This window comes from Apodemus sylvaticus, chromosome 21 (genome assembly GCF_947179515.1).
Source record: "Apodemus sylvaticus chromosome 21, mApoSyl1.1, whole genome shotgun sequence".
In the NCBI taxonomy this organism is placed as follows: Eukaryota; Metazoa; Chordata; class Mammalia; order Rodentia; family Muridae; genus Apodemus; species Apodemus sylvaticus.
Window position 1 is genome coordinate 20,706,148 of NC_067492.1, and position 22,819 is coordinate 20,728,966.

Sequence of the window (22,819 nt, forward strand, 5' to 3'; positions counted from 1 at the left end):
GACCCAACAATATCCTAAACAGTATTTAATTCTGAAGTCTCAGTCTCTCAAAAGGTAGTCTGGCGGTTACTGATCTTAATGGTACCCTTTATGCTCACTTTTTTGGTTATAAAAATCTAGCACATCACATCTGTTAGACGGGACATCTGCACTAATGCTGTCCTAAGTTGTGAGGAAGTTAAACATTTCGGGATTCTTCAAAGCATTTAGTTTTGTGTTTGCTATGACTCCCCCAACCCTTTGTTTTACATTACTGTTTCTCAAACCCAGGTCTTTGTTCCTGCCAGCAGGAAAGTTAATGAATTACTAAACTGCATTAGTTTTTTTATTTTATTTTTATTTTTTTTTAAGTTCATCATAGCCATAAATACCCTGGCTCTTTCTAGGTCCTCTGTCTGCTTCTAGTGTGGACACGTGTCATCAGGAAGAAGGCTGGGGCCCCAGCAGTGTGGACCTCAGAGGTCTGTAAGGGTATGTTAAAGACTTAGGAGAGCTAAGAACCAGGTTGGAGGCCTAAGAGCCATTTCACAACTGCAGCAGAAACATCTGTGACAATAGTCCTTACAGATGTTATGTTTAGCAAGGTGTTTCCAGAAGACTCCAAGAGTTCTATGCAGAGGGCAAGAGAGACGGCTCAGGGATCTTACTGAATGGCAAGGCTCTAGCGACCATGTCTTTGACTAAGTCCACCATGGGGATGTACTGACTACAAGGTACTTCCTGAGACCTGAAGGCCGCAGGCCTTGGTAATGAGGCCCTAAGTCCCATTCACTCAGGATATAAAGAATCTCTCAGCCCTCATGCCCAGTGAAAATTTTTACCAAGAATTCATCTTGTTTCAGTCTGGAGGAATTAAGGTTAGCGACACTGACCAGGTTGCTTTCCCGCCTCTTCCAAATTGGAGTTCCCATCTCGGTCTGGCACGGTGGTGGGGAGGAACATGCTACTGGGCATCACCATCTCGGGAGCGGTCACCTGAGGAAAGAGCGGCAGAGAGACAAGAGTCAAGTTGTGGAGGAAACAGGCACAAAATCCAAAAGGTTTAAAAAGTATTTAATAAGCAGAATTAGCCTTCGCCAGCGTAAAAAGCTGGAGGTGTCACTTTGCATAGCTCAGTGAAGATTCATGTTTATTAGACAAAGCTCACATCAGTCAAAAGTGTTTCTACGGTTACATTCTGGACATAATTAGCAGTGCACACTTGAAGAATAATCTTATTATTAATATTTTTCTTTTATGCAGAATTTTGACTTTGATCACTGACAATGTTTTGTCATGGGCTGTGAAACTTCTTGGGCAACCAATTAGGTAGATAAGTTGAAAGGCCCACCTTAAGCTGCCGCAAACATAATAAGGGCCCTAATTAAATCATACCTAGTAAAGTACGTGGTAATCTGGAAGCAGGGAGCATTGTAGCACTGTTTTCAAGACGTATTCAGGCGAGGCGAGGAGGGGCGTTGGAGTGAAGGAAAGGGTAAGAGGCAGCGAGGAGAACAAAAGGAGGCCGAGGACATGCACACGCTGGCAGAGTTTCCAGGAAACAACACCGTGTAACCCTTTACGAGCTGCTATCAAGCGCAAACAAGCAGTTTTCGTAACTCACGTCCAGTCAGAGTTTCGTCTCCAGTCTTTCTTGCATGAGGCACAGGGCATCAGAGGGAGCAGGTGCCCAGCAGCCCAGCAAGCCAGCTAATTCTGCACAGCGTTCTGCAGCGGGGCCCCCTTCCCTGACCCTGAGACTGGGCTGTTAGCCCCTAATGGAGCATTTCCATAATTAGCCCTGAGATCTAAGTAGCTACATTTTAGGTCAGATCCTCAGACTTTCCGCTCTGCCTCCCTGCTGGGTGGCCAGAAGCTCGTCCCTAGCACAGGCCCTCCTCTGTGTGTGTGTGTGTGTCCGTGAGAGGCAATGGCAGCCTTCAGTAGCCAGGGTGAAGAAGAAGGGCTCTCCATCTAAAGACAAACAGCTTCGCTTACCTGCAAGCACAGCTCACCAGTGGCCACATCCTTAACGGAACAAACAATTCTCCCTTTCCCCACAAGTGTCCACGGCCCATAGGTCCTCAGTCTGCAGTGGGACCTATAGATCATCTACCTCATCTGGGAGGGGTCAAGACATAGGTGGTGTTGGAGGACAAAATGGGGCCTAGACGGGATCATGTCTCATTGTGTACATGTGTGACATTCTGGAAACTAAAGGGGGAGTGGGCAGCAATCGCTTTGCCACGAGGCAGGAAAATTTGGCACCGATAACAATTCCAGATGAATTAGAAACTGTCTTTAATTTGACAACTGTTGGAGAAGGCATGGGAGGAGGCAGAGCCCTACCTGGAAGCCCTGCTGGACCAATCAGATGAAACTCCACTGCAAGACTAATTTTGCTTCGAGTTTTGCTCAAACTTGGTATTTTAAAAATATTTTAGAGATTGTGAGATCCTAGCCTCTCTCAGATAGCTGCTGGCAAGTCCGCTGGTGTTGCCAACAAGTAGGGAAACCCAAACAACTGGCCACTAGCCAAACAGAAGAGTTCATATTAAGGGGTGCAAGGTGAGGCTTTTCAGGTTCAGAAGCAGACAGGCACAAAACGTAAGCAACAGGCGCTATAGAGAAGGGTCTGGAGGAGAAGGCCCACCGTGCTAGGAAGAGCAGGTGTGTGGCAGGTGAATGGGAAAGGCATGTGCCCGCCCCAGACAGCTGCACCGCAGCACACAGAGCCTGCCACAGCTGCTTCAGGAGCTCGCTAGCCGCTGAATTGTCCCGAACCGAGTGGGGATTGCCAAACTAGCTCTGTCATTTTCCTTTTAATAGAAAGCATTTCTGACCAGTGTGGTTGGGGAGTCCAGCGGGAATCCAAGAAGTGAAAGGTCACCGATTAATTTATAGTCTTCAGCCGAGGGAGAGTACGAGGTTGGGGGTAAGAGGGGGAGAAAGAGAAGGAAAATAAAAAGAGCCCCCCCCCCCTTTCTCAGTTGTAGCTGCAGGATCAGTCCTTTTTGGGGATCTTTAGGAATTATGAAAAATGAATCATGAGAAATAAAAAAAAAAGCCCTACAGAGTAAAAAAGAATAAAATTATCTCTCACCTCAGCCGTGCATCATTATAGAAAACCGTGGGCTTTCTCTAAGCGTTACAGTAAGGCAGACTTCCCCTCCAACAGACTCAGTACGACGGATCAGTAATTGTTTTCATACACTTTAATTAGAAAAACTCAGATGGCTATGAATAATAATGGAAAAGAGAGACTTTTGCACTTGAAAGGTTGAAGTCAATCAAGTGTGAATGACGGCAAAAAAAAAAAAGGGGAGGAAGAAAAAAAAAAGACACCAATTCATCAGCCCCTCTGTTGTCTCGCTGCGACTTTAATCATAATTCCTGATTGGGATTCAAGAAGGCAGTAAGCAGCGGTTCTTTGTCTGCCTCCACCTTCTATCAATTAACTCTCCCCGAAATATAATCATCAGTCTCACATGCTCTTCTGCATCTTAATCTGGCCTCCGAACCCGGAACTCCTGCCCCATGTGTGTTTAAGGAGGGACTTTTATCTACATGCTCCTGCCCCATCTATACTATGGCCAGCCTGTCCTGGGGAGTGACGAGAGAGTTGGTGTATAAGTAGTCAAGAAATCCCCAGGAGGCAAAGGGAAGGATCCCTGAAGGGAACCTAGCAGGGTCTATGTGTGCACCAAGGTTGATGGGGAAGCAGCTTCACTGTGTAGACCTACCAGTGGGGCCCCCATCAGTTCCCAGACATTACTATTTCCAGGCCAGGGTCTCTTCTTCCTTCTCTTCCTACCAGTGTCCAGAGCCTTGGGCGCTGAGCTTCTTCCTAGAGGGCTGGAAATGTAATCATGCTAACAGCTCTTGGGAGAGCACTGCTCAGTGAGGAGAGGGTACAAAGGCAGGGCTCCTTCAGTGCTTGCCTTGGTTCCTGGGAGGGTGGGAATGCCGACCCACAGTGTCGAGTGAGGCTAGCTCATCAATCACTCAACTGTGCTGGGAGAAGATCTGGAAGGGCCTTCCCTTCCAGCAGGCGCATCAAAGCACAGGGTGGAAAGAGGGTCGAACCGTGGCCCGGTCACAGACATTCTAAGAATGCCCAAACCTCTGAGATTCTCAAAGAGCTGGACCCCACCGCCGGTTCTTCTGCGGTAACAAGCTTGCTCTTTGCCACTCCCCCTCCTCCTCCTCCTCCTCCTCCTCCTCCTCCTCCTCCTCCGATGCCTGCCCTCTAGCCCCACTCATACCTCCAACTACAGCCAGTAGACAAATCAGCTCAAATAACTACATACATTGGAACTGATTTTCCTGATGGCCACGTGTGGTGGTTTACATGAGAAATGTCCCTCGTAGGTAGATGTATTTTAACACTTGGTCTCTAGTTGATGGCACTGTTTGGAGACTGGTTGGGATGGCTTATAGATGCTCGGCCCTGATGTATGGAGGATGGACCTGCTTGGCAGAAGGCACAGCACATTCAAGACCTCCGGATCCCAGACTCTACTTGGTGGTGTGTATATACTTGGCCCAGGGAGTGGCACTATTAGAAGGTGTGGCCCTGCTGGAGTATGTGTGTCATTGTGGGTGTGAGCTCTAAGACCCTCATCCTGGCTGCCTGGAAGCAAGTATTCTGCTAGCAGACTTCAGATGAAGATGTAGAACTCTCAGCTCCTCCTGCACCAAGCCTGCCTGGATATTGCCATGTTCCTGCCTTGACGATAATGGACAGAACTTCTGAACCTGTAAGCCAGCCCCAATTCAATGTCCTTTATAAGACTTGTCTTGGTCATGGTGTCTGTTCACAGCAGTAAAACCCTAACTAAGACACTAGGAGAAGTATGTCATGAGGCTTTGAGGATTTTAGCTTTACCCCACTTCTAGTTCATATTCTGTCTGTCTGTCTGTCTGTCTGTCTGTCTGTCTGTCTGTCTGTCTGCTTCATGCTGGCATGGTAGAGATGTGCTCTCTGTTGCCACCTCCCTGCCAAGATGGACTCTCAGCCCTCTGGAACCATAAATTAGAATAAACTCTCTCCTTCCAACAACTTGTTCTTGGTCCCTGTATTTTATCACAGCAATAGGAAAACACGGTACCTGTATGCCTATAAACACCCAACATGTTAAGCCACATCTCTCGTCCAGCAATAGATACGTAGACTTAACAATTAAGACAGAGTTCTTCTGTTTAAAGGAAAGACCAAAACAAAACACCAAATCAGTTGAATAGAGCCATGAATCCCCCAGGACTGGCCCCAACCGCGATGCTAGATGCGCCCCTTCCGTCTCTTCTGAGCCACGATCAGGCGTGTTATCAAGCACAGCAGAGGCGAGGGGGATGCTGTTTAGACTCACTGGCTGGAAAGCAGGCACCAGAAGTCTGGAGGTGAAGCTCTAACATCTCCACGACAAGTAGTTCACTTTGGATCGTCCTACTCTAAGGCTGAGGCCCTTCCGGTCTGAGCAGTTCTCACTTGTTAACAATAGAAACCAAACAGTGCCACCTCAAGCTAAGAAGCCTCACTCGTAGGCAATCCCAAAGCAGTGCCCTTGTGGGAAGTGGTGGTGGTGGTGGTGGTGGGGGCTTGGGGTGAGTCTGTTGACTCTCTTGCCCTCTGCTTACTAGCGGCTGTGGCAAGACAGGGTTCCTGCTCCCAGAAGCTCACCACCCACAGTGGTCTGGGGAGATCTCAACCCCTCAGGAAAGTTGATGAAAGGTATAGCCTCCAGAAAGAACAATTTTGGGTACAGAAGACCTCATGCAATTTAAAGGACTCAACAGCTCCTCAACAGGGGAAAATGACCCATGGACTTCAGTGACTGTCCCTACAAACAGTTGGTATGGGTTCATGAATGACTACTTCTAACCTCTTCCCAGGTCCTCGGGATTGTGAAACATAAATGAATCAATCTCAAGATTTCCTGTGATGAATGGACCCCAAAGCACCAAGGATAGACCATATACACTTAGGGTCTTAGTAGGTCTGGTCCGCACCATGACATAAGAAGGGATTGTTGGCATTTGTCGTTTCTTTTGGGAAAATTAACTAGAAAGATTAGCTGGCCTGCTCTTCCAGGCTCCAGGGTCACAGATGTGGAAGGCCTACATCGAACACCTCAAGTAGCTTGGGCTATACCCTACTCCCTGTGGTAATAGTCCTTCAAGTTTATCTGTCAAAGCCACTGCAAGATAAGGTAGCCTAGGTTAGCTCAATATAACCAACATCTCCTATATGCTGGACAGCAGAGATAGCTTCTCAGAAAACCTGATGAGCCTGGTGTCAACATCCATTGAGGTGGGCACCCCTCTGAAAGGCTACCCATTGTCCAGGGGAAAGGCAGATTTCAAAAGAAGACTCAAAGCCTTCACTTTTTCAGTGGCAATCAACACAGTGAACCATCTAAGACAGAAGGAAGAAGACCAGAAGCCTCAGGATAGACCTCCTGTGCCTCAGTCCTAGCCACTCTCTAGGTTCTGGTTCTGTAGGTTCTAGGCATGAACCTAAAACTTAACTGCTTTCAGAGCTGACCTCTAGCTACTGGTGAATGGCGCACTCCTTGAGGAGGAGGCTTCAGGGCCCAGCTCGCCCTCTCAGACCCCACAGGCACCGCTACAGCGGGGCTCTAGCATTGTCCTTCCTTCTGTCTTCCTGCCAGTGAGGCATGGCAGCACAGCTGTCTCTGTCGTGTATCATCTTTAAAAAAAGTACACTTTTTAAAATTTTTACTTTTTAAGACCTAAAGTCTCATATCCCCCCCAAGGTAAACCTCTAACTCATAATCCCCCTCTGCCTGAGTGCTGGGATTATGACAGTGCATACCAGCTGAACTGCTTTCAAGAGATTTTAATTGATGTGTGTAATTGTACAAATTTACGGGGCTCAGTGTGAAATTTCCTGACACGTATGCTCCGTGTACTCATCAAGTGAGGACCTTGGCATATGTGTCTCCTCCGACATTTATCATTTCTTCATGAGACATTAAAAAGTTTCTCTTATGTTCGAAATATATATACTGCGGTTGACTATAGTTGGCCTACTGTGCAACAGAACGCTGGGATGCTGTCTTCCTTCCCGCCTGTAACTTTGAATCCACTGACAAACCCCCCTCCCCACTCCCTGCACATCTCCTTTCTAACATGGTGTCAAATATAGACACACAGAGACAGACGAAACTGTGGGCTATGCCAACAATTATGTAGATCAAAATAACACACACATAAACCAGAACCAGAAATTTAAAACTGAGAATGATTAGGACTGATGGAGTCAGTGGGTAGGGACACAAGAAACGGGAGCAGGGGTGTGTGTGTGTGTGTGTGTGTGTGTGTGTGTACACAGACAGAGCTGAGGGAGAATGGATGGGAGAGCAAAGCTTCATTAGACCCGAGAGGCAGGCAGCGGCAGTATACCAAGGTCACTTCTAATTTAGACCATCTAATTGGCAAACAGGCTCCAAATGGCTATCATCTCGCAGGGCTTGGAATTAATGAAGCCCGATTATTTTCATTACCTTCCTCTGAGATGGACACAAAGTGAGAGAGCTGATACCCAGGTGGGTGCGACAGCCTCGGGGCCACTGGGAGCACAAGAGCCCCTTGTGGGGGAGGGGAACCTCCCCCCACCCGGTCCCCACATGGAACAGAAGAGAGTCATAGACGGTATTTAAAGAACACAGGAAACCAAACTATTGTCCCCCAAAGAGAGGCTGAAAGAAAAGCAGAGGCAAGGTGGAGGGGGGGTTGGGGGGAGGGTTGGGGGGGACCAGGAGCACAGGGGTCATCTGGGCTCCTATGAAATAATAATAAAAAAAAAAGAGTAATTGTGGACCAGAACAGAGGAGGAAGAGGAAGGGCTACTGAAAAAGGTGTTCTTGGCTCAGCCTAATTTAGCTGTGAGGTCCCATTTTGTTAAGTGATTAAAGAACAAAGAAAATGTCCCCATATTAATGATCTAGGATCCCAGTGGTATGTCCTGTCACTTAGAAGACACTGATCAATTAGAATAATTTACGAGTATTGAAACGCATGGTGGGTGGTCCTTCTCATTCTTACTGAGGAGCAAGAACCACGATGGGTCTCTGGGCCCTCACATCCTTCCCCCCTAAAATCAGGGACAGAGTGGAAGCGCCAACATTTCCCCCAATCTAAAGCCTAGGCTTGTCTGGAAATAAGGCTTAGGCATTTGAGGTCAACATGGTGGAGGGGATGGCCCAGCCAGGTGTGGAGGTGAGCTTGTCTCTCTGCCCAAAAGCTTTAGAGATTTCCTCATTCATGTGACGTGTGTTAAAAAAAAAAATACAGTTTGAGTTGTTTCCAGTAGGCTGCGCGGAAGCGGGTGCTGTAGGTGCTGTTTCCACGGTGGATGGCCAGCACTGCAAACACTGCTGGGGGAGAGCATTGTTTTTCAAGCCCCCTCATCAGTAAAAAGAAGGGGACCCATGGAAGACATAGATACGAGATGCAGAGCATAAGCGAGCAGCTGTTACCATAGCAACAGACGTATTAGACACTGCAGGTTCCTGAAAGCTGTCTGATAAGGTATTATTAAATGAAGCCTCCTCAAAACGTTCTCCATTTACCACGGAACGGAAAGGCATTGCGTAAAAAGTAATCTATTTCCATTTATCAAGGCGGAATTTACTTTCAGATGGACTGAAATCCAATACGAGCCACTTCCTTGAGACTCTAGATCTAGACACTGGAATAAAAATTCTCCAGAATGTCTAGCTTTAGAGACCCTGGTTGTGTCGCGCAACCAGCTGGGGTCACGTATCTGGGGGCCTTTGACAGTGTTTTCTGTTCTGTAGCTAAAGCCTGTACCACTCTGCTCTCTGCCATTTGCCCTACCATTCAGAATCTGAGGAGACTTCTGCCTCTCGGAGGTTGAAATGCCAAATACGCTGGCTACTCCTAGAGACAACACCCAGGAAGGAAGGCTTTGGTTAGGAGGTATCTTCATCAGATTGCTTTCAGAGTTCGCTTGGCTAAGCGCAAACAGATAAACTGTCAGAAAGCCTCACCAACACACTTTCCTGGGGCCAACTTTCTAATAAAATTACTGTAAAATGCCCTTTAGGGACATGATTTCAGCCACAGACTCATTAACATCACTTAGTTGTACAACAATTGTGAATTCTATTTTAACACCAAACTTTTCTGAAGAATAACCCTGGCATCTGACCAAGATCAGGAGTCTAGGCATCAAAGAGGCTCCCGGGTTTACCCTAGAGAGTTGCTGCACACAACAGTTTGGGATGGAGAAGGAAACACATCCCTTGCAAAACTAGCCTCATGACTCGAAGAACCAGTTCTGTGGGACCGTTGCCAATCCAGCTTCCTGGGTAGGGAGTGACAGCAGGTGTGTGAAAGCCCCTCACACCTACTGTGAAGTTCAGAGGAGCACTTAAAATAACTCACAGTGATCACACTCTCGGGTCTCCCTACTTTCAACTTCCCACTTCACAATCTAGAAGCTCGCTGATACTAGCAAACTGGTTTCCTGTAACAGGCACGTTTTACACAGTTTGCACACTTCTCAGAGACGTCTAGAAAACATCTCTGTCATCTGTGGGAAGATGAGGCCCGTGGGGTTTCTGAACAGAGCACAGTGCGGGACCTTTAGGTAGCGGCTGCTCTTGCACAATCTCCCTGCTAGGGGTCCAAGAACAAGCACATCACCTAGTTCTCCCACTGTATGGGGGGCTTTGTGTGGGGAAGCGCCGTCCACAGGTGCTTCTGGCTCTGGACACCGCTCCCAGGAGGGCGCATGGCTGTGGCTCTGTTTCCTGTGGTCTTATTTAAAAGGTGGAAGATCACTTCTTCACTGAGTGTTATTTAGTGGGGTCACTTCCAGAACTATCTTAGGGTTTAGGACCCAAGCGAATGCCATAGCAATAACCTGCCCCTGAAGACAGTACCGGCAAAGGAGTCCTGGTGATCATGAAAATTACCACTTAAAATTTGTGTTCTAATTATAAAAAAAACAAACGTGACCACCTAAGCTGGGTTATAGTGGTGAATGCCTTTAACTCTGAGCACTTGGGAAGGCAGAGGCAGGGGGATCTCTCTGAGTTCAAAGCTTGCCTGGTCTGCAGAGTGAGTACCAGGAAAGCCAGGGCTACATAGAGAAACCCTATCCCCCAAAACATACATACATACATACATACATACATACATACATACATAATGACCGATAATGGGTATCTGAAATAATGGTATACATATTAGTAACTAAGGGATATAAAACTCTTTTACTGACTAATGTATTCCAGACCTAGAGATTACTGTAGGCCCATGGTTGTCATACTAGATTCATATTAATCAATAAAATAACCATTTGAGGGAAAAAAAATGGAGATTCAAGTTATAAAAAAGATTCTCTCCCATGCCTCTTCCTGTCCCTTCAGGTTCCAAGGGTTCCAGGCATTCAGAAAGAGACAGGGAAATCTCTTCTTACTTCCAAGGCTGTTGACAATTGCCAGTGAAGCCTGCCACACAGCAACCCTCCCATCCACAGGAAGAAGACCCATTCCTCCTCCTGTGATCTTTCCTTGGTGTGTACCAGCCTGTTTGGAAATGCCCATGCAAAGTGAATTTCTGCTTGAAAGATCCCGGGCTAAAGCTCGGGCTATGCCACCTTAGGGTAGTCCACTGGCTGTTTCAAGTGCTCTTGATACGTCAGTCATCAAGACCAAGCATCCTTATACAACATTATTCATCAATTTTACATAATCACATGGAATTGGAAATGCCCTCAAAACGATACTCCTGCAACCTGCACAGTCAGGATGGGATTCACGGTAGACACATTTCTCTGGGAATGTCCCTGTAAAATGTCAGTCATATCAACTTATTACCTCACCGCTGAAATAATACTAGACAGGGAGAGAAACTATGTCTCTTCTTCCTCTGGTGATAGTTTTCCTAGTGGCCCTAGCACAGTTGAAAGTAAGACACTGCTTCCACGGTATTTTGAAGTTTTCATAGTGCGGGTAGGATTTCATGCGAAGACTGATTTTCTGGCTGTATCTATGATGGCCATTCAAGAATTAGGCCTTCTGATACTTGCAGGTATAAATGCACCGTGTACCAACGTAAAGTCTACACCTGTGAGGCAGCATGTCACACCCACAGGGATGACCTTCCTGCTCTGAGAACAAAATGCCTGCTTGGGAAGTCTCGAGTTGTAACACTATACCAGAGCTGAAAAAATGTGGGTTCAGGTCTTCGCTGCCAAGTGACACCTGGGGTTGGGTGACTGTGCTGAGACCTAGTCCCATCCGTTCATGGGACTGTGTTAGACTTCTTCAAACAGAGTTGGCTATGAGGGTGGACGGAGGCGTTATGATTGGGAGGGCCAAGCAGCCCCCCGACTGGGCTACAAAGACCTGGACACTCTTCGAGTGATGGTTTCTAGAATCAGGGCCACGAGCCTGTCATGGTTATACCAAGTGCAAGACGGGAACATTTTCCACACACTGCTAACTCTACACCAGCTTTCTGGGCCAACAACCAGATCGGGTCGTGTTACAACTGCATGACTTTTGACCCCCCAAAGGAGGAAAGGCCATAGGGTTCTTCCTCGTCCCAGCTGCCTTACCGTCATAATGAGCTTCTCCACGCAGTCGGGTGCCACACTGTGGAGGTGGGTGAGGTGCAGCTGGAGGTGGATCTTGTTGTTGAGCATGTCTTGACACAGAGGGCAGCGGAGCATAGGCTGCACCGAGTGCTGGGTCATGGCGTGTACGCGCAGCCGGTTCACATCAGCACTGCTGTACTTGCAGTAGGGGCACTGGTACATCTGCGGGGACACACCCGTCACTCTGACACGAATGTCTGATCCCCCCCCCAAAGCTGTGCCTTCCCAAGACCCAATCGCCCCAAAGTTCATTCCCCATCAACATCTCGAACCTGCCTCCCCAACCACCACCACCACAGGCCCTGCAGGCCTCCCTCACCACCACAGGCCCTGCAGGCCTCCCTCACCACCACAGACCCTGCAGGCCTCCCTCACCACCACAGACCCTGCAGGCCTCCCTTACCACCACAGACCATGCAGGCCTCCCTCACCTGCTCAGGTTTGATCTCCTCTGATGCTTTTGGCCTTTTCGAAGAGATCGGAGTCTCAGAGCTACCTGGGAAGGAGGTGCGTTTGGAGGCTGCAGGGGAATCCGTCAACTCCTTCTCTGCCTGACTGGAGGACGCTAAAAAGAAAAAGCAGAAGATGCAATATGGTAGCCAGCTGGTCCAGCTCAAGGAAGCTCTGTGCTGGGTGAGGATCAACCTCACTGAGAGCAAAGGGGTTTCTTAAGATGCCAAAGGCCTGAAGAATGACTGACTGACCATGCCTGCTGGCAAAGCAGTGTGGATTTCTCCCTACAACCCTAACCCCGTGGTGGATTCCTGTTACTCCCTTAACAACTGAATGTCTGACTGAGACAGGAAAGAAATGTAATAAAAGGCCCTGGTGTTAGTTTATCTCTTCTTCTAATTCCCCATTGTCTAAACACAGGTTGCCCCATTACATGGTTGGTATTGGGGGAAGAGATGCCAGGCAGGTGGCAACGTCTCACCAAACGCGTCACCAGCCTGAGTAGCAGCCAGCGCACTGCTCCACAGACCTGAGCTGCCAAGACTATTGTTCCACCTCTTGGGATCACCACAGCCGAGCAGGCTCAGTGGACGTCTGGGTACTAATGTGAACCTGTTCCGAACTTACATCTGGGCTCAGCAGTTGGCTTTTTGGTGAGAAGTAACTGAGGCATGGAAGCAGGCAGGGCCATGCGTCCAAGTCCTGACTGAGGCATGCAGAAGGGCTTTCGAGCTGAGTATAAGCAGGAAGAAGTTCCCTTCTTTCTTGGATTTTGTTGTGGTTGTTGTTGTTTTTTCGAGACAGGGTTTCTCTGTGTAGCCCTGGCTGTCCTGGAACTCACTCTGTAGACCAAGCTGGTCTCGAACTCAGAAATCCGCCTGCCTCTGCCTCCCAAGTGCTGGGATTACAGGCGTGCGCTACCACACCTGGTTTCAGCTCCCTTCTCTTTACAAGCCGTTCTTCCTGGTACCCTTGCCTGCGCTGCCAAAACCCAGAGCGAGTCCCCCAAAACCATGTATTTGAAGGGGCGCATGAGGTTTGGGACGCCTCACAGTAGAGACAGAAGAGCTGGCAGAAGAATGGGCAGGAAACCCCGAGAGGGATGGAGGATGCCTTGGTGAGGACGTAAGCAGGCTGCCGGTTGCATGGGGAGAGGAAGAGGATCCTCCAGAAGGGAGGGTTGGGAGAGTCCAGTGCAGCTGGGCTTGCTCACCCAATCCTCCCTCCTTGCCAACCAAGGACTGAGGTTTTGCTTATTTTAGATGCAAAACTCCACTTTTCATGTTGCTTAAAGCAATAAGGAAGTAAACAAACACACAAACCAGAACAACAACAACAAAAAAATACCAGGAATCCTTATCCAGCGACAGCAGGGGTGTGAGTTTGGGGCCTGTCACTCCTCAGCGTGCACCCAGAGCACTCTACACCCCAGGCATTTATTGCAGCTGTTGCTATATTTATTGCAGCTCTATGCACTATAGCAAAGAAATGGAACCAACCTAGCTGTCCATCAACAGGCAAGTGGACACGGAGGATATGGTGCAGATATACAATGGGAATGCTTCTCGGTTTTAACGAAAACGAGCTCACAAAATTTACAAGCAAAACAAACAAACAAACAAACAAACAAAGAACAAATGGGTTTAGAGTACACAATATTAAGCAAAGACTCCCAATCTCAGACACAAAGGAAGAATAAACCATATGTTCTCCTTCACATGCAGATCCTTGCGGGTAATGTATACACACAGGTATGTTAACAAATATATGTGCAGGCACGCTGTGACACGGGGCAAGGACAACAAGAAAGGGGCATGCTAAGTGACAAGGGAGGTGAGGGAGGGTCAGGGAAAGGACTCATGGATCACAGTGGAGGACATAAAGCCAATCTCCATTTCTAACTCTGATGTGAGCTTTTGAGACTTTTGTAGTGGCAGGGGAGCATAAGGTGGCTGCTCTCACCAAGAGGAGCTCAGAGACGGGCGGGGCGGGGCGGGGCAGGGCGGGGCGGGGTGGGGCGGGGCAGGGCGGGGCGGGGTGGGGCGGGGCGGGGCGGGGCAAGCACTGGTTTGAGCGGCTTTGCTTGTAGCTGCCAGATGCTTTTATGTATGAAAACACTTGAAAGCAATTTTGTTAACAACAACAAAAACTGAAAAAACTTTAACGCCACTGTTAATCTAGCATTGTCATTAAGCTTCTGTTTCAGAAAGCTCAAGTTTTCCTTCATGGTACACTTGATTTCTGCCTCCGTCTGTCTGTTTGTCTGACATGTATTTCCATTTTGTATTCGACTTTGAAATAGATTCTGCTGGGGATCCCAAGGTGCAGTCAGTATAGGTGAGTACACTTTCTTAAAAGTTTTTGTTATATTACATTTTCTTCACCCAGGGTGTGTGTATGTGTATGTGTGTGTGTGTGTGTGTGTGTGTGTGTGTGTGTGAGAGAGAGAGAGAGAGAGAGAGAGAGAGAGAGAGAGAGAGAGAAGAGAGAGATGCTTGCACTCACACAAACACACATACACACACACACACACACACGTGACGATCAGAGGATAATTTGTTAAGAGTTTTTTCTCACCTCCCAACATGTGGGACCTGGGATTTGAACTCAGGCTGTGAGGTTTGGTGGCAAGTGCCTTTACTCCCTGAAGTGCATACTTCCATGATCAATCATTCGAGAAAATAAATTTTATTCATTGAAATCATAGGACCATATTTTTTTTTTTTTTTTTTTTTTTTTTTTTTTTTTTTGCCGAATTGCCAAATACAAGAAATATTCCAGGAAGTTGATGCTCTTCCCAGAATGTATACTTTGTGACCTTTAACCCTGCTACCTTGGTAACCTTGTCTCCTTAAGTTTGCAGGACATCTATTATTTAAAAAGTACAAGAGCAGGCATATTCTACACAGACCCCCCACTCCTCCTCCTGACACAGGTCATAACAGTATTTTAATCTGTCTCGGATCGACTTCAAACCCATTTCAGTCTTAATGGGAGTTACTGCTTCTCCCTTGAAAGGTGATAGGTGATGGGTGGATATTTAATTGATGGACTGGCTGCTGATTAACTAGGTGCTGCGACATTTGAGACCAGTTCCCCCACAGCCCATTTCCCATCTCCGGGTCTCCATCACAAGGGATCACCCAACCCCCTGCCTCAGGACTCTGGGCTCTGGAGTGCCTCGGCCCTGGCATGAACACTTCCACGGATCCCCATGCTCCCTCTGCCCTGAGGTGGCTTCTTATTTTCCACATGTTATCTCTTCAAGTGGCTGCCAGGGGTGGGGTGAGCGGAAGCCGCCAAGGCTGCTCTCTCTTCAGGCTCACCGCTGTCCGCACACTGGAGTGTCGCTGACTTCCCACACCCTCAAAGAAACCTGGCTGTGCATAGCGTCTCAGTGAGGGACGGGAGCTCACCAGCTCCTTCCCTTTCCACGCTAGAGTGCTGCCTGGCTGGATCCTGAGCAGGATTTGTGGAGGTGACCATAGCTGCTATGTGTCGGTGGGTGTGGTAGTCTCGTAAACTGCTATGTGTCGGTGGGTGTGGTCCCGTAAGCTGCTATGTGTCGGTGGGTGTGGTCCCGTAAGCTGCTATGTGTCTGTGGGTGCACTTTGGTCTCATACCAGGATGTCAACATACAGCACAAATTAGAGTCAATGGTGGTTGTGGTGGTAGTGATAATGATGATGTACTAACAAAGGACAAGAAGTTGAGAGAGATGGGGAGATGAGGGTGGATCTTGGAGGAGCTAAGGGAACTGGGGGGAACGAGTATCATCCAAATACATTGTGTAAAATTCCCAAAGAATTAATAGAACTACTTTTAAGGCTTCGTAGTTCCAAGTCTTCCTGCCTGCTCCCCGACTTCCAAGTGCTAGGCATCAAGTCAGGCTCGGCGCTTACCGTAGCGAACTCGAGAGCCACCCGCCTGCACCCTCTTACAGCAGAGGCGACCAAGGTGCAGGTGCCACCCCTGGTGCCCATCCTTACTCCCACCCTCAGTCCTGCATTTGCTATGGGACAATTACACTATCTACTACAGGCCTCCGCCCCGTGCCACGACTGGCCGGCGACTGTTGGGGTACTCAGCAGCCTGAATGGACGGGCTGGGAGGCTGAGATCACCCAAGCCACCTCAGTCTCTCAGAGCTGAGGAGCAAACACGCCACCAAATTCCTTGTGGGGCGGGGGCCCATCTTCCTCTTCTTGCTATCCTCCAATAGCAAGGCAGGAAGCTTGGTAAGATGGCAGAGGTGAGAATTCTGGTCTCTAAACTAAAGCCACCGTCTGTCCTTCCCCCATACATGGGGAAGGGGATTCTCTACTGCCTTTCTCCCTGCAACAACACGCCAACTGCTTTTGAATTCTAAAGTTCTTTTGTCGCTATGAGCTAAGGGGCCATCACAAAGTGTTTAAAAAATAAAAAACAAAAACAAAAAAGACACAACATAAACAAACAAACCAGTACACTGGCTTGGTCATTCCTCCTTCTTCCCAGAAACACAGCAGCCCAGCTGTACAGGAAATACTATATCCACTGGTGCTCAAACCCCCAGGTTCATCTCCTTTCTACCCAGGACAACTTAACATTGTTACATAAGAAAATCTGTGCAGAAGTGGACATTAGACCCTCTCTGCAGCGCGCCAATTCCCTTACTATTATTTTTTATTTAAAGTGCCATTTTGTACAGTTAGGCAGTCTCTAGCAATTCCCTGAGAGGTGGGAAGACTGCTCCTCACAGTGAAGGCAGGTACATCTGACACTAGCCCCTCCCCTGCTGGACCTCAGACATTAAATCCAATCCCTACCAAGTGGGGGTAAGGATCCTTTGTGTAGTTTCTGCCCATGAACCAACAGTTCTCCACTGGCATGCTGGGTAACCATCTTCTGCGAGCCACGGGGTTTCCTCTGAATGACTTCAGAAGGGGGCCACAGTCTCGAAATCCATGTCGACCGGGCTCCTGCCACTGAGGTGGCACTGAGGTGACAAGGACACCAAGAAGAAGAAGAAGTACTGTGGTTTTCTGCTTAGAAGACTTTCTAGACTCTTATCTTAAAACTCTGGAGGAGTTCTGGAGGAGGGATATTACAATACTGAAAACACCATTTACCAAAACGGATCATGTCACTCTAGGTCTTCTTATGGTGTCACGACAGTAAAGAGGCAACAGATGTGCCACAGACACCAGACATGGCTTAAGTGGGTTAAGGAGTCAGTGCTTGGAATCTTTGCATTAAATCAGCAGCAACGTCGAAAACTACCTGAAGCCATGTTTATAATAATGATTAAATGGCATAGAAACTATCCAGGCAGGAAGGGAAACACAGCTACTGGGAAAGGCTGAAGGAGGAGGACTTCACAGCTTCCAGGCCAGCCTGGGCAAACCTAGTCACAAATAAAACACGGGAGTTCAGCTTAGCGTGTGCCAGACATAGTTCAATCCTTAATACTCTGGGTGGGGTTGAGGAAACAAGCAAGCAGAAACTAGGTGTTAGCCAGCAGGGCGTGATATAGTCGGTGACGACACAGCCATTCCTTTATGTGCCGTACATATTAAAATGGTAGCTATGAGAAATCAGAAGTACAAATCAGAAAAGATGAAACGTACATTAGGCTCTGTTATAGATATGTAAACCATAAGCATTGAGGGGAAAATAGAAGAAAGTGATTATCATATTAGGTAACAGCGTCGTGGGCAATTTTCTAAATTCATCGGGTAGCTACGCTATTTTAAATATTACAATTAAATGGCTTAGCATTTAAATTCAGCTGTCCATGAAAAGTGAGTATTTGGACCCATGCTGTGTAAAACCTCAGAGGGTTATTATTATTTTTTTCTTTGTTGCTTAAGGCAACCCCCCACAACCCCACCCACCCCTGCCACCTTTGGCAGTTACGCCATAGGAAAATCTGTTAAATCTCAATGAGTCCTCCGTGGGTAACATGCTGGGCTCCCAGCAAGGGAAAGGGATCATAATATGGTGCAGAATCAGGGGAAGGTATGCATGGCATGAGGTACACTATCTAAGGCACAGAATGAGATACTGTGACAGTGCAAAGCTCAGTAGAATCCCTACTAGGCCCTAACAGGACACGTGTATAGATTCCGCAGTTGGCAATCTGCTGTCTGGCGCTACACAGCAGAGAGGAGCCTGCTACTGTTACAGAGTCCAGAAGAGTTTCTGGAGTTTGGCTTCCAGGGTGGTGTATCTGCCATATCCTCCTAATTGTGGAGGAGAGGGATAAAGGCAGACCCGACGTCTGCTTCTCCGTCTGATGTCATGAGATTCCTCTACATTTGCAGGGGAAAGAAACATGGTCGTCCGCACGCCACTCCTTCAGTGGGAAAAACAATTATGAAGACAGCAATCTTTATATATACTTTGACCTTCTCACATTTTCTCTGGCCAGTATTTAACTTCTGAAAATAATCATCAGTGAGATTTATCAGTTATTAGTAATTAGTAGTGAGTGATTCCTCTTCCTCTCATCAGAAGGAACAGCGGAGAGAAGAGAGCTCATTTGAATTCATGCAAATTCGCTTGACTTTCCTTCTTTCCTCCTCTCTCTGTCCTTTTGGAGACAGGGTCTCTCTCTCTGTAGACCTGGCTGGCCTTGAACTCACAGAGATCTCTCTGCTTCCCAAGTGCTGGGATTAAAGACATGCGCCAAGTTGTAGGTACATCGCCACTGGACTGCAGATGGCACAGCGAGTGTCCCTTTCCAGCCGAGTGCCACGGGCTGCACGGTGCTGAAGCCAAGTGCGGGGGGTGGGGGGGCGTGGGGGTGTGGGGGGGGGTGTGGGGGGGTGGGGGGGCGTGGGGGGGTGGGGGAAGCTGCTGCCTTGGGAGAAATGTAGAGAAAACACTAGAAACTGAGCGAAAGGAGCCTCGCGGTCCCAGTTTCTGGCTTCCTCAAGACTTCAGAAAGGATATCCCCTTGCAATCTAAGAAGACCAATCTAAGTAGAATTAGTATCTGTGTTCTTGTGGAAAGTTCCTCTTCCGAACATCACTTTAGCCGGAAGTGCACTGTGGGTCTGGTGCACGCATGCGAGGCTGTGAGCCGGAGATACTACCTTGGGAAGCTGTCTGTGTCACTCGCAAGTTCCTTCTCTATTGGCTGTCTTGGTGCTATGTCCCTTGAAAGTGATATTTACCGATGTGTTATGTTTCTTTGTGGGGTCCTGGGGTGAGCCCACCGAGGGCTCGGGATAACCGCCTGACATTAGATACTTGTACAGAGTCCGGACGCAGGCACCGCCCCCACTTCTTCTTAACATCAGACTCTTAGCTAAAGCACCACTGACAGCCCCTCCATCTGAACTTCCATCTCCCAAACCAACAACATAATGGAGGAGCCAATTAAATGATTATTAATTCATGTTACTTTCCGTAAGCCAGAGGTTCTCATCGCCTTGCATTCCGTAAACCAGCTTGCCACCTGCCCCAGAAATTTACAGCAATCTTTTATCTATCTCCATTGACTAAGTGGGGACTTATTTCCCCTCACACGACTTCACGGTAAAGTCTTCGGGTTGGGATGGCGACCCCGGCAGAGTGCGCGGATGTTTTCGGTGGCTCTGAAAACGGCCCGTTCAGCTCAAGGTTCTCGTTAAGAGACAGGTGAGGTGTGTGCTCTTTCCCTCAGTCTTCTCCCTCAGCTTCTCACTGATTCCCAACTCCCTGGGAGCAGCATGAGCGCCATGTTTCCAGAAAGACTTTGTGATCTTCGTACTGTCGGATGCGAGCGGAGCTAATCTTGGCGTTTGCTTGCAGTTCCTTTCTCAGGGGACGAGCCGGGCTATCTGGCTCTGTTCTTGTAGAGCTACCTCACTTGATAAGTGGCCAGAGAGCTGGCTAAATTCCCTTCCCCTGCCAGTTCAGAGGACAACATTCCTTTTAAAGAGTCGGCTTCGCTGCCAACTGTCTCTAGGCGTGCATGGTGTCATTCCCCCTCTGAAGCACTTAAAGATGCTTCAGAGAGGGTTTGGAGAGACCCCAGTGAACAGAAGCAGGCTTGTGAGCACACGGCAGGGGAGGGCCTACACATTCCTGTCAGAACCGGAGCTTCTCCTCCATGCCCGAATCCAGCCTGGTGAGGCATCTCCTTGACAGTGGTACCTCAGGTTGTGCTGCCCTGTATGTCTCTAAAAAGCATGCTCAATAGGCCATCCGCCCTGAAGCAGAGGGCAACGCCCACACAGATCCGGCACATCTTACAGTTCTCACATTGACTTTTTGTTTCCAGAAAGACTTTTTTTTTTCAAAGAAAATTTCATCTTATTAGGGATGGGTACAACCGTTACCTAAAGAGGTCAAATTTTCTCTACCGGCCAGTGTGGGACACCCAGACACTCTTAGCATCGTTTGCCCTTGCGTCCTGAAATAACGATGGGTTCGCGACAAGTTCTGAGGAGAGTGCAGATGCAGGGAGTATGACTTACTAGCTGTGCTCACTGAAGATCTCCCAGACTCTCACTGGGACAGTCTCTATGGCCAGCTCCTTCCAGCCCAACTCTCACTGCTTTCTCCGCCGTGAGCTGTCCAGGCTAAGCATCTGCATCTCTTGTAGGCGCATCCCTGTCTTTGCTCAAGTTCAGTTCTCTCTGGTCTAGAAGGGGCTCTGGACTTGGCCTATAAATAAAGAAATGGCTCTTGCTTGTGTCTCTGGGGTTGCAGAGTCTCGGGCCCTAGAACTCCAGAGTGTGTCTGAATGCCTTGCAGAGCGCACCGCAGGCCAACTGCAGGCCCTACCCACAGAGGCTCTGATTCTGTAGGCCTGAGTCAGAGAATGCACAGCCAGTGAGTTCCCCGGTGAGGCAGGCGGTCCAGGGGGGGCCACACGTGGAGAACAGCTACCTGGTCAGCGCTTGTTGTCTCTGGTAGGAGGCGTAACACGCTCTGCTCGAACTTGAATTTAAGTTAAAGAGGCCCGCAAGCATGGGCGGACCTGCCGGCCCACTTTCCAGAGACTCAATGACTTGGAACTTTTAGCTTAGTTTGGGAAGAAAAGAGACAGGCCCGGTCTCCAAGCCAAGATGTCTCTAGCCAAAGGTGAAGGACTACAGCCAGTTGTCCCTCAGGGGTCCTACTCGCTCTAAAAGCAAATACAGACACGTGTTCAAAGCCAGGAGCCTAGAAAGCATTGCCTCTATGCATTTGTTCCGTCTGCTCTGTAATTCAGAATGACAGGTTACTTGTCTTGAGAAATCCTGTTTTTTCCATAGGTCTTGGAGAACCTCAAGGAAAACCAGGCAAAAACCCTGTGTGCTCTTCCCGCTTTTCCCAAAGGGCAGTGCTGGCCTCCTGCCCCATGCACCAGCAATCAGTACTGGCCAAAGTCCCCACAGTTTTGATCCTAGGAGGATGAACAGATCCACACTGGCTTCTAGCTGCACGACTTTGTCTCTGGGAGTGCAGACTGGGCGATATCCTGAGCTTTGAGGTCACTGTCTCCCCGGTTTCAGTTGCCTCTCTGGGGAGCACTGGAAGCCTCATGGTAGAATGGTGGGCCCGTGCTGACTGGTGGATGCTGGCTGCCACTGCTTGCTGTGTGGCTTTGAGGAGAAAACAGTACTATGTTCTACATCCAAGGCATCAATCTGCCGCCCTAATTCCTTGTTGAAATATGCATAAGGATATTTAACTACACTGATTGGAGCTCCCAAAAGGACATCTTGCGTTTCCACATGCAAGACACCTTGCTCCCTCTGGGTCAGACTTGTGAATGAACCACCAGTCAAAATAGCCACCACCTCATTTAGACCAGCTCTGTCTGTCTGTCTGTCTGACTGACTCCTGACTGCTAACTTGGTAGTATTCAGGCAACCTCCCCTGCCTGTAGCCACAAAGTACCCCGTCTCCACCCTGGCTTTATACACACTGCTTGCTGCTGTGACCACAGGTCGGAGGAGGCGGTCAGCTCTAGATTGACCATGTTCCCCTCTGGTTTCATGACATGACTAAAATGACCATGGAGCAAGCAGAGGTGGAGTCGCAGTCACGCAGGGCGCGCATCACTGACGCTGATCTCAGCATTCGGCGGGCCAAGGCAGGAGACTCACAAGTTCACAGCTAGGCTGGATGGCATAGTAAGACGCTGCCTCAAAAAGCTACAACTGGCTGGCAAACATTAAGTGAAAACACAAGGGGACAGGGCCAAAGGGAATTGATGGGAGGCCTTCAGTCCTCGTGGGCTCAAACGTCCTTTAGGGGAGCGAGGATCTATCTACCTTGGAATTTTGTGGGTTCCAAGTCAGCCTAGATCCCAGAAACAGAACTATAGTCACACTCTTCCAGTGTTACCCTAGTTCAAACCTAACGTCCCCAGGGTTTTAACTGAATTTTATTAATGGAACAACATAGGAGTTTGGGAGTGTGCCTGTGACACAAAGAACCAAACAAAACATCCCCTTTGCCTGACAAAGCAGCTTTCTCCTCAGTCCCAGGTATAGTTTTGACCGAAAATAGAAATCACTCTCACCCTTTCCAGCACTGACTAGGGAGACTGGAAACATCTCCTGTCTATCAGTCAGTCAGTCAGTCAGTCAGTCAGTCAGTCATCTCCATCTAGCACAGAGAGTCCCAGGTCTGCACAGATGCCGAGTTTCCACAGGGTCCCCTGCTCACAGCACTCCGAAGGCCGAGGCCGAGTGACTAGTGCATAGGCCTGGGGCAGGGCTTCCCAAACATCTTTGCGGAAGGTCAGGGACTCACGCTTTCCCACCTGCCTT

General features: G+C 48.5%; 1 protein-coding gene across 1 annotated transcript in view; it reads right to left on the reverse strand.

The window, feature by feature from the left end:
• Zfhx3 (zinc finger homeobox 3) overlaps positions 1-22,819 on the reverse strand; it is a 244,358-nt gene that overhangs the window by 14,204 nt on the left and 207,335 nt on the right. The window contains 3 exon segments of the mRNA XM_052166279.1: positions 873-975; positions 11,594-11,794; positions 12,064-12,197. Of these exon segments, the coding sequence (XP_052022239.1) occupies positions 873-975; positions 11,594-11,794; positions 12,064-12,197 (438 nt within the window).